We start from the raw sequence: 10,790 nt of genomic DNA, 5'->3' as shown, positions 1-10,790 counted from the left end.
GTATTGCCTGGTAACATCCTGGAAAGTTACTTAATAATCAATAACTAGCTACATGGGGATGCTTTTGCGGATTTGCGCAATCGATTATTTGTGTGGTTTTTTCACGTTATCTACATTTACTTTGTGTATTTTAGGATGCAATTACGTAAAATTCGACACCTGATATTCTACTCCCTACCAACATATCCTCAGTTCTTCTCTGACATGTGCAACATGTATAAGACAGGTGGTCAAGCAGACGCCTCGTGTACTGTCCTTTTCTCAAATCAAGATGCCTATAAACTTTCCGTGTGTGTCGGCACTGAGCGGACTAAACACATGGTCAACGCTAAGAAAAATGTATTTATGTTTGTGACCGGTGACGATTAAATGCTGCTTGTAATTGTCTTCTCTTCAAAGTTGTCTTTGCATTACCTTTTAATTATGTATATGTACAAAATAAGATTGTATATTTAGTTGTTTGTAGAAAAAATATATACATTTATCGTAACGTGAATTAACATTGTCATCAGCACAAAATGTGGGGTTGAAGAGAAAAATTAGATGATTAGGTAACAGTGCCAACAAAGCTTATGGGTGTATCTTTCCTTCTTAAAGGTGTGCTGTGTAGCTTTGTCTGGCATCACGAAAGGAACTTCGATAATACATGTAGCTTGGTAATAATGCCTTCAGTGAAAATGGATGTTAAAACAAGGTGTTGTGATGCGCGTGAAAATGGAAGGTGATTAATCGCTTTGGGAATGTTACACAAGTTGATCTGATTCTATTGCCAGTGTATGCAGCCTTAAGCTGAGTAAGTGAGCTGAATATTTGGTGTAATATTATGCAAAGGCATTACATGAGATTGGCAAATTTATGAAGGAATTTATATTTTATTTCATTTGTGGTCAGCTGTATGTGATAATATCTGACTAGCGTCATAGATGACCTTGACACTGTCATCAGAGTCATCAGGTTTGCTTTCATAGTTAAAGACAGAAAAAACTTGTTAGTTGTTTTCCCTCTTATTTGTCAAAGAACCCATTTTTACATCATTCTTTGACATTTGTATGTATTTAGTTGTTTTACATGATTTCATGGCAGCGTACTCTGCCTCCTTTCTGTGTTAATAAGAATGTATTATACCAGATATGTCATGTAAGTAAGTGTATTATATCTCTGATTTGTACAAACACCCTTTTCATGGTAGATAGCACAACAAGTGTTAGTAATTGATATTTGCATAGTTGGCTCACTTTAGCCCAGATTAAACATGGCATACATGTTTTGTTAATAAGCAAATACGTTGTACAAACAAGTTTAATGTTAACCAGTGTAATGCTCTTCAGCTCGTGGCAGCATGTATTGATATTCATTTTCCATGTGCTGCAGCTAGTATTTGTAAAAGCATTTCGTCAAAACATTCCTTGCCCTATACAACAAAATAAGGCAGCTCTCTGAGACTGCTGTCCGACGCATTTATTGTCAAATTTTGCTACCAGTTCTCCTGGAGAAGGCCGATACATGTTTTAATTCCTATTGATTGCACCTAAAAGTAAGGATCAATCGTTGGTCACTCAGTGGTTTGCTTAAGTCAATTGGGCCTACCAGAGAGGCCAGTTTCTTGGCACAAATTGTTCTAGAGACTTCCTACTTGTCTTTTCCAATAGCACCCCTTCACTGCTCATGAGCAGGCCTCCTGTAACGACAGTCCTTTGTTATCAGTCAAATAGCATACAACATGTGTTACATTTTATTGTTTTTCATTACTATAATTATGTTAGCTGCCAAATTGATGGCAATTATAATTGTTGAGTTATGGGGAAATATTCAAGGTGACTTGCAACAAAATTCACATTACAGTTATTTGGTATCAAAAGATTCACCATGTCTTACTCTGTTGTGTTGTAGGTGTCAAATACGTGGAAATGTGATTACCAGCTCGTAAAAGCTCAAAAACGAAAAGCCGCCGTAGATTGGAATCTGTTTATTTATCTGATGGTCATTCCAGTTTGATTATCATCTTGTCACGTATGTTCTCACGTGAATTGAAAGGCCAATAAAAGGCTCAATATAAAACTTATCGTAGCACTAGTTTCTGACAAACACTTCGGGTTTTACCGAAGACCCCTTATCAAATATAGATGCTCGCTACTTTACAGTTTTATTTTGGCATTATTCAATCGTCAAGTCGTAATCTGATAACGTGATCCAATACTTCGCAAATAATTTTTGCAGCACTTTTCGATTATCACAGGTGACCAACAGGCTCGTCATGATTATCAGACAATGATATATACTCCTTCGAGGTAAGGTTAAAAAGTTTAACGATTTTTTACGGTAAGTTATAAGATATCAGTGTTAAAAGTGACAGCATTACAATGACGATAAAACAGACGCATAAAAACAATAGACATGGTTTTATTGAATGCGTGAAGTATATTTGTGAAAATATTTCGACGAATGAGGTTGCATGAAAGTGTAAACAGAAACCATCCTGTAACAACTACGTCCCATTTGAGCCGTTTTAGAAAGCGAATCCAAACTACGGCGGTTTCGGAATGGCTGTGATTAACTGTTCGTTTTTGAGCTTTTAAGAGCTTGTAATCACATTTCCATATATTTTGCACCTACAACACAACAGAGTAAGACATGGTGAATCTTATGATACAAAATAACTGTAATGTGAATTTTGTTGCAAGTCAACCTTTAAGTTTAGTTTTCTGGGTTAGAAGACTGTAGATACATGTACATACTTGGAAAGGACTTTGAGAAAAGTTTGCTTGTCCGTATAGTGTTAAATTCCATACTGTAAGTAACTACACTTTCATTATGGTTGCCATCGTTGCTTCCTCCTAGTATGATTATGTCATTTCCTGGTAAAAGAGAAAGATAATTACCATGACAAAAAGCGGCATTTTCATGCATCAAATGCCATTGCAAGTTATCAAATCCAATTACATGCCCTATCATTATTGTAGGTGTGTGTACTACTGTTTCAAGCGGCGAATAATGCTGGCATTGGCCTTGCCTGGCAGCTAAGAAAAGAGTTATCAATACCTAGCTTTTGCACAGTAGCATCACGCAATGGCTCTGGAAGTGCCTTGTGGTTATGGCTCCAGGGTGTTACTCTATCGTACTTGTTTCTGTCAATGTTGTCACACAGTGCTCCTATGCCTATGTAAAAGTACATATCTAAGTATTGCCACTCACATCTATGTTAAAATACATGAAGTTACATGTTTATTAGCAGGTAATTTTCCAGGGACTGCTGGGGTATTCAATTCATCTGTCATCGTAAATCAAAATGACAATAAGTATCTCTTTGTATTGATTATAAGTTTATTTAGTTTAAATTTTTTGCATTCAGTTTTACAGAGTTTTAAAATTATATAACGCATTTATTTTAATGCTGTGCCATTACCTGAAATATTTATTATTAATTTTTGAGCTATAGAACAACTTAAATGGTGTATGATATACTCCTACAGAAATATTTATTGCAACATACGAGAGTTTCAACGTATGAAACGAATCTTAGAAAGGGTTAACTTTACTTTACAAGGTTTGGCTGTATAGAATAATATTACATTTATCTTTCTGTAAATGCACAGATTAACCCGCGGTTATGTCTTTCATTTTTTATCTAGAAAAGACAATCACCAAAGAGTGTTCATAACCTATGAGCCATGGCAGCACATCGAATAGCTCCGCTGATGGGCAATTTGATGCCACAGTAACTACTTAATACTTCAACTCTAGGTATGAACAAAATATTTGCATTTCATGCCCAAGGGAACTGACCGAGTTCCTCTGCTAGCTCCCAAAGAATCAAACCACTCGAGTACAAGGCAATGAGAGTCATTTCGCAAATATATATTTGGGTGCACTTAAATACTGTATGCTATGACCATATATAAGTAACTGCACAGTGTGAGACTTCCAGGTGCTCTCCTCTGCTCACATGGGATGCTTAAGATCAGGCTGGTTAGGCTCAGCCCCTAGGTTGTAGGGTCGAATTATCAGCTGACCATCGGCCAGCCAAAAGCACTACAGATGCCTGCGTCGGGCCCTGTCCTGGCGTCGATCGCCTCGGCATCAGTATTCCTCTCGCCTCTGACTCCGGCGAACGACCACCACACTTGGTGTTATTTTTAAATTTTACAAGCTGCAAACTATAAACTCTGCATGATTTAACCACAAACCAAACCTGTGTTTTATATTACATAAATAATAGTGTTCGAGGAGAGATGCTGTAACGCCAATAGGGCTAGAGTTGATAAACTGGCCTGGACTTACCTAAATAACTAACTCGTGGCTTGAACGAGATTATTTTGCGCACAGCTTTCGATTTCTCTCCTTCCGTTTTAGTAAGACCTGTAACGAATCTTTTATTATGACAACAGTTTGCATATCTTCACATTGTTGGCAGAAAGTTAAATGATGTTTGGCATTTGAAGCAAATAGAGTCTGAATATACAGGATAATTGCAGAAACGTCCGATCAAAGGCTAACTCTATTTTGTTAGTTTGGTGGTCATAGATTTGTTATTCATTAAGGTTCCTTGAGTCAATGGTTCATCATTGATTGGTTGCAGGAACGTATGGCTATGAGTCGGGCTCTCAGAGCTCATCGACAAAAGCACTTACGTGTCAAAAAGAGTTTGGCCGATTTTTTATCGCTGTAGTCTGTAATGAGCTACTCCATTCGAGATTGTTAACAGACTCTCACCTAGCTCAAGGACAGTATTGACATTGCACAGGAAATACTGACCTGTATTCAATCTATAATATCAGTAGCTACTTATTCAATGTTTAAGCTTAGAGCAGATATTTATGTGTAGAAACCATTGCGTAGGTTGAATCTTCATTATAGCAGGGCATAATGATAACTCAGTGGTTGGGTTTAAAGCCTGGTTCCCATATCCATTGCGATACTCCGGCGGTAACTTGCGCAGCAAAACGTTTGCGACGTTAGGCTCGGCGGCATATGTTCACATATAAGCTGCATCGCTAAACATAATCGCGTAACCAAATAAAATGCTCTCTAGCCACGTCGTTTCTATAATGGTGACCTTCACCCGTACAGTGCATTTCAGGAAGATTTTACCTGCGGTCTTTTGCGAAATTTGAGCAGCGCGAAACTGTTGCGATACCGCCGGCAACTACCGGCGGTCCTTGGCGGTACCCGGCACGTAGGTTCCCATTTTACCACTAATAGCCTACGGTGCTGTCGCCGGTGCTTTGTGACGTATATGGGAACCAGGCTTAATGCAGTCACTGTTTATATTTCATCTATATACTCTCTGGTCATGTCGGCTTACATAATTATAATCAATGCTTGAGCGTAGTTCAAATTACTGGTCCATGCGTACCCATAAAAAATGAACAGACATAAAGCTTTTGTAGATGTCGCCAGCAAGTATCGGTATTTTTTTATCATTTGCGATTGTTTTTGATGTTTGGGGCGGTCTGACTGCCAGGATGTTACAAGATTAAAATTGATGAAACAACCAACTAGCAGCAAATTCAGCAATTATAACTAAATGTTACATAGAACAGTTGCAGATAGTCTGGGGTGGTAGTACTCATATACAGTAATAGGGTGATAGTCTGGGGTGGTAGTACTCATATACAGTAATAGGGTGATAGTCAGGGGTGGTAGTACTCATGTACAGTAATAGGGTGATAGTCAGGGGTGGTAGTACTCATATACAGTAATAGGGTGATAGTCTGGGGCGGTAGTACTCATATACAGTAATAGGGTGATAGTCTGGGGTGGTAGTACTCATATACAGTAATAGGGTGATAGTCTGGGGTGGTAGTACTCATATACAGTAATAGGGTGATAGTCTGGGGCGGTAGTACTCATATACAGTAATAGGGTGATAGTCTGGGGTGGTAGTACTCATATACAGTAATAGGGTGATAGTCTGGGGTGGTAGTACTCATATACAGTAATAGGGTGATAGTCTGGGGTGGTAGTACTCATATACAGTAATAGGGTGATAGTCTGGGGCGGTAGTACTCATATACAGTAATAGGGTGATAGTCTGGGGTGGTAGTACTCATATACAGTAATAGGGTGATAGTCTGGGGCGGTAGTACTCATATACAGTAATAGGGTGATAGTCTGGGGTGGTAGTACTCATATACAGTAATAGGCAACAGTTGCAGATAGTCTGGGGTGGTAGTACTCATATACAGTAATAGGCAACAGTTGTCAGTTATTCTCATAAACAAAATTCAAAAGTGAATGTATTCATTGATATTTTGTATCAAAATAGCAAAGTAGAAAATCAATGTGTTTCAGCCTGTATTTGAAGGACTGAATTTGCTGCCAAATCTACCCAAATAAATAATCTTTCTCCGGATTTGTCTTTCCAAAACAGATCAAGAGAAGGATGAGCACCAATTGTGGAGCTGTACTATGAATGTGAAGATGTTGTATGAGCGTATGTTAGTGAGAAGTAAAAGCAAAGACTACATACCTCCAATTATATATATTGTATCATAATGGGATATCATGCTGTGTCTGGCTAACCTATATGGTAGCTCAACAGGGTAGTCTTCATCTAGTGACAGCCATTTTGATGCTGTTTGCTCATAGATCCTGGGTAGGAATAAAATGAAAATTAGTTTAACCACAAATGTGGAAATTTTGTGTAAATGTTTTGGTCAGTAACAGCTGCAAGACAGTAGCAATCCTAAAGATATTGGGCTGTCTAGCAACGAACATTATAACGATATTAAAACGTAACAAGCTTTGCGTTTTTGTATTTGTTCTCTTGTGATGAAAAGTAGTTTATGATCCAGTATTGAATGAATATATAACTTATTATTGGTAGTAGTAGTCATCAACAAAACGATGCTTTTCATTACATGCCAAGATAAAAATGAGAAGATAGAAATCAGGAACTATTGAGTGAGTTGAACAAAAGTGTTTAGAAGTTGGTAATCTAATAGTATTGTGGAAGAGTAGGGATGTAGGGATAGTACATTGTAGGTTGTAGTAATAGAAAACTTCAAGCTCGTTTCATAAATTGAATGTTGGTGTCACGTAATAGAAAATGATGTTTGTGATATGTGTGGAAGGATAACTACAAATGTTCTGGGCATAGTTTAAGCAGAGGTTTGAAACGTGTAATACAAATGCAGAAATGAGCAAGTTTGAAATAAGGTAATATGTTATTGGTAGAAACTCTTCTGCTTAAAGGCTTTATTTTCCTTTCTCTTCATTTCTTTATTGGCTGAATAGCTTTGTCAGTGGACCAGAAAAGTTAGTATATAAAGACTGATTCACCGAACCAGATATAACACCATAAAAGCTAACAAATTATAACGAACGGGGAAGTTAGTGAGGACAACCGCTCCAACAAGTCCGACACAAATAAATAGGAATCGCTTTAGTTCATAGCTTAAGCTATTGGCACTCACCAGATGCTAGTTTGAGGGTGTTGAGACGCGCACAAGCCTCCTGAGAGAAAGACATTACCATCATGAACTACACAAGCGTGGCAGCACCTTGGCTCGGGTAAGGGATCTATCAGCACCCATTTGTCAGTTTCTGGATAGTAGACTTCGCATGTCGAAGTCAATTTTTTGTGAGCATTTATCTCTCCGCCTGGCATTAATAGTGCATTGTAATTAAAGCATACAACTTTAGTTAAACCTGTAAATTGATTATCTAATGTCTTTGACAGCTATAGCATATCTATTATAACATGAAATGGTGGTAGCAAATATGTTACAACAGATATGACAGCTATAACAGACATTATAAAAGATATAATGGCTATGACATGCACATTATAGAAATACAACAGCCATAGCGTACATGTTATTGCTATAAAAGCTACAACAGCTATACCATGTACTATATAAAAAATATAACATCTGCAATTACATATATACACAACATGACATATCTGATGTAACACAGCCATTATCTTTTTCATATTCTTCAAAACATGAAATGGAAAGATTTATATCACTTTGTTAAAATATTTGGTAGCGTTATTATTTCCCTACTGTGTTACATAAATGTGTAACAGTGAGTTCTGTTTAGGAAGTAAACAGCAGGTTTTGAGAGCGGATCAACGATTTTTTACAAAAGATTCTTCTCTATTTTAGCTCTTTATGATGATGCCAATTATAGGTGGATACTAGTTTGCGGAAGGATTAGGTAAACATATGGTAACAGGGTTTGAACACATTAAAATCACAGTTAAAATATGAAGTATTATCATTATGAGTGGCCCAAGTTTATATAGCACGTCTAATGTCTTTCTTTCCTGAAGAACATTGGAATAAAGAAGATGGATTGATGGCAAAAAATATCAGTACCTGTGACGAGGAGACGACCCTTCCAGTTGACCATTGTATGGTTACATCTGTTTTTCTTCATTCCAGAAAGCAGCCTCCACTCTCCAGTGTATCCATCATACCTGTACAAGAAAAGCTCTTCACTTCTGTCCTTACAGTTATGTATATATGCCATGATATAATAAAATTAGTGATGACATTTAACTAGCGCTTGACTCACAAAAATGTTTTCATTTTTGGAAAAAAGCAAACCACTATGCTTTGCGAAAGGTGAAATGAGCTTTTGCACGTTTTTAAGAATTTGGCGCAGTTCAAATAGAACCGAGTTAATCTTTACTGTAAAGTGTAGATGTACAGCTACCCTTAAGACGTGGTTGTATATTAAATGATCAACAAGCTGCTATATATGGCAATGAAAAGCAATAATGGATCCTTAGATAGTAACATTAACTTTTCTATACCTTTAGCAAAAGTGAATCAGTTAATAGTTATGCAGCTTTCATAGGAGTAAATTATACACGACCCTCTGAAGTTCAGAGGGAGTGTTTCTATCATACGAGTCAAATAATAGATTTCAACAGCTTTTTCTTTCTATTCGCAAGTCCAGACACTTTGTCATGAGCTAGCAGGTCCTTATAGCAGTACAATACATTGTGCCTCTGTTCTTTTATGTACGAACCTAATCAACAAAGGTCTTTTCTCAAAGGAAAATAAATACATGTAGTCCAGAGGGTGATATACAAGTTATGACTACTTATATACAGGTTGGTTATAAAAATAATAAATTAAGTTGAAAGACGATAAACGTCATCAGTAAAATTTTGGTTGAAGCTCATATGCTATGTAAATACAGCCAAAATTTACTTATGGCTATCTCGATGTATGATTTTCTAGCTTATGCATTGTATTGCTATATCAGAGCTAAAATTTGACTATTCATCTGAAATAATCTCCAACACGCTATTTTCTGAGTTCCTTGAAATAGTTCGATTTTATAGATGAAAGTTAGGAAGCTGGTAAATTCAAAACTAAAATGTGAACTAATACGAAAAAGATGAAAATAAAAAAAGAATAAAATTTAATTAATAATTTAATTTATTTAATAATTAAATAAAAATAAAAAGAATAAACTAATATAAGGAAAAGATACAAGCGATAAGTCTGAATGCCAGCTATTCTAAGTTAGAGTGTTTTACACGGAGTATTTTTATCACCAGTTCTATTTTTAGACTCACACATTGTCAAGCTTAAACTCTTTTGTGCCTTCACAGTCGAATAATATTATAAATCTTATTGTTGATTATCATTACTTCAATAATTTAGCTCTTTAAAAATAATTTAATTTTTTGATTTTATTTGTTCTAATGTTTTTATATAAAATATTTGTTTTAATACTGCATTTAATTTTCTAAATTATGATTAGGTTTTTTGAGTAGTAGAAGAAATTAAATAAAATACAGTGTATTCTTGTAAGAGTAAGAATATATGCTCCAACATGTAAAATTTTTGACATAGGAAGTGAGTATTGAAATCAATCAACTTTGTGTACCAAAATTCCATTTCAATTGATTAAAAAACATGGTCAACTGCAAAATAAGATTGCCGTCAAGTTGTAATATTTCATCATATTACCAACAAGTTGTTCTATAATTATACAACTAAAACAGATATCCTTGTTTTTCCAACACCTCGGTTCAAATAAAAATGTTGAATTGAAGCGCATGATTACTAATTTTATTCTGGCATTTGGCGATTTGCTAAAACTGCAGTTTCACATTGTTCTCCTAAGCTATAAGAAGCCACCTGTAAAGCCACTCCAATATTTCGTTCAAGGCAAGAGGTATCAGAAAATTGATCTACCAGTGTAATTAATTTTATCTCATTATATAGATTGAAAGAAATTCCTTTGAGCTATTCTCAACTGCTAGTAAGTTAATTAGCCTCAGAACTTACACAATTAGGGCGTTGACTGGAGACTCATCAATGACATCTAAACCTCCGCTAACGTATACTTTATTGTCTATAGAAGCCACAGCAAAGTCCCTGATCGATGACAGTAGGTCGCATGTCTGTGTTTCTCTACTCGGCTGATCGACAGTTACACCGTGATCGTCCTCTAGCAGGTCGTAAAAGATAATAAGTCCAGTGGCTGTTTTATCGATAACCATCATTTTCTTGCTTTGGTTCAATGCTAGTTTTGCGACTTTGGCATACATCTACAGTTGAAAGCCGGTTAGTTAGCTCCTGTGGTATTAGTTACTTGGTAAGATGGTGGTTTGAGTGCTAGTAGTAGTAGTTACATGAAAAGAAGGATGTTAGCTTGTGGCAGTTGTACTGGTTAGTCAAGTTTAACTATTGGCACTAGGTATCATAAAGCATTTTGATTGGAATACTACTAATAGCTGCTTGTAAGGTTGTCAATTGGCTGTACTGGCTGGCACTAACTAATTTCAGATGCCTTGACCTTTCAGTGATCTCATGGCTTTT

General features: G+C 36.3%; 2 protein-coding genes across 2 annotated transcripts in view; one reads left to right on the top strand and one right to left on the bottom strand.

The window, feature by feature from the left end:
- The window catches only part of LOC137400163 (U3 small nucleolar RNA-associated protein 25 homolog), a 51,842-nt gene extending 51,369 nt beyond the window's left edge, over nucleotides 1-473 (top strand). Inside the window, exon 19 of the mRNA XM_068086478.1 lies at nucleotides 135-473. Within this exon, the coding sequence (XP_067942579.1) occupies nucleotides 135-369 (235 nt within the window). The 3' untranslated portion in view covers nucleotides 370-473. The remainder of the gene's footprint in view (nucleotides 1-134) is intronic.
- A 1,110-nt stretch (nucleotides 474-1,583) lies between these two features.
- LOC137400674 (kelch-like protein 41) lies at nucleotides 1,584-10,519 on the bottom strand. Its single transcript, XM_068087005.1, has 5 exons — nucleotides 10,257-10,519; nucleotides 8,325-8,425; nucleotides 7,416-7,602; nucleotides 6,470-6,591; nucleotides 1,584-1,678 (listed from the first exon to the last, which is right to left on the bottom strand). The coding sequence occupies exons 1-5, from the start codon at nucleotides 10,517-10,519 to the stop codon at nucleotides 1,584-1,586; spliced, it is 768 nt and encodes a 255-aa protein (XP_067943106.1).
- Between the last annotated feature and the right edge of the window lie 271 nt (nucleotides 10,520-10,790).

Source organism: Watersipora subatra, chromosome 7 (genome assembly GCF_963576615.1).
Source record: "Watersipora subatra chromosome 7, tzWatSuba1.1, whole genome shotgun sequence".
NCBI lineage: Eukaryota > Metazoa > Bryozoa > Gymnolaemata > Cheilostomatida > Watersiporidae > Watersipora > Watersipora subatra.
The sequence above is the reverse complement of the archived record's forward strand: the minus strand, read 5'-3'. Positions and strand labels throughout refer to the sequence as shown.

Coding starts and splice junctions, on each gene's coding strand:
- LOC137400674 (XM_068087005.1), bottom strand. CDS start 10,519: ATGTATGCCAAAGTCGCAAAACTAGCATTGAACCAAAGCAAGAAAATG. Junction 8,426..10,256: donor CCAGTCAACGCCCTAATTGT/GTAAGTTCTGAG, acceptor TTTCTTGTACAG/GTATGATGGATACACTGGAG. Junction 1,679..6,469: donor TACAATATATATAATTGGAG/GTATGTAGTCTT, acceptor CTGTCGTTACAG/GAGGCCTGCTCATGAGCAGT.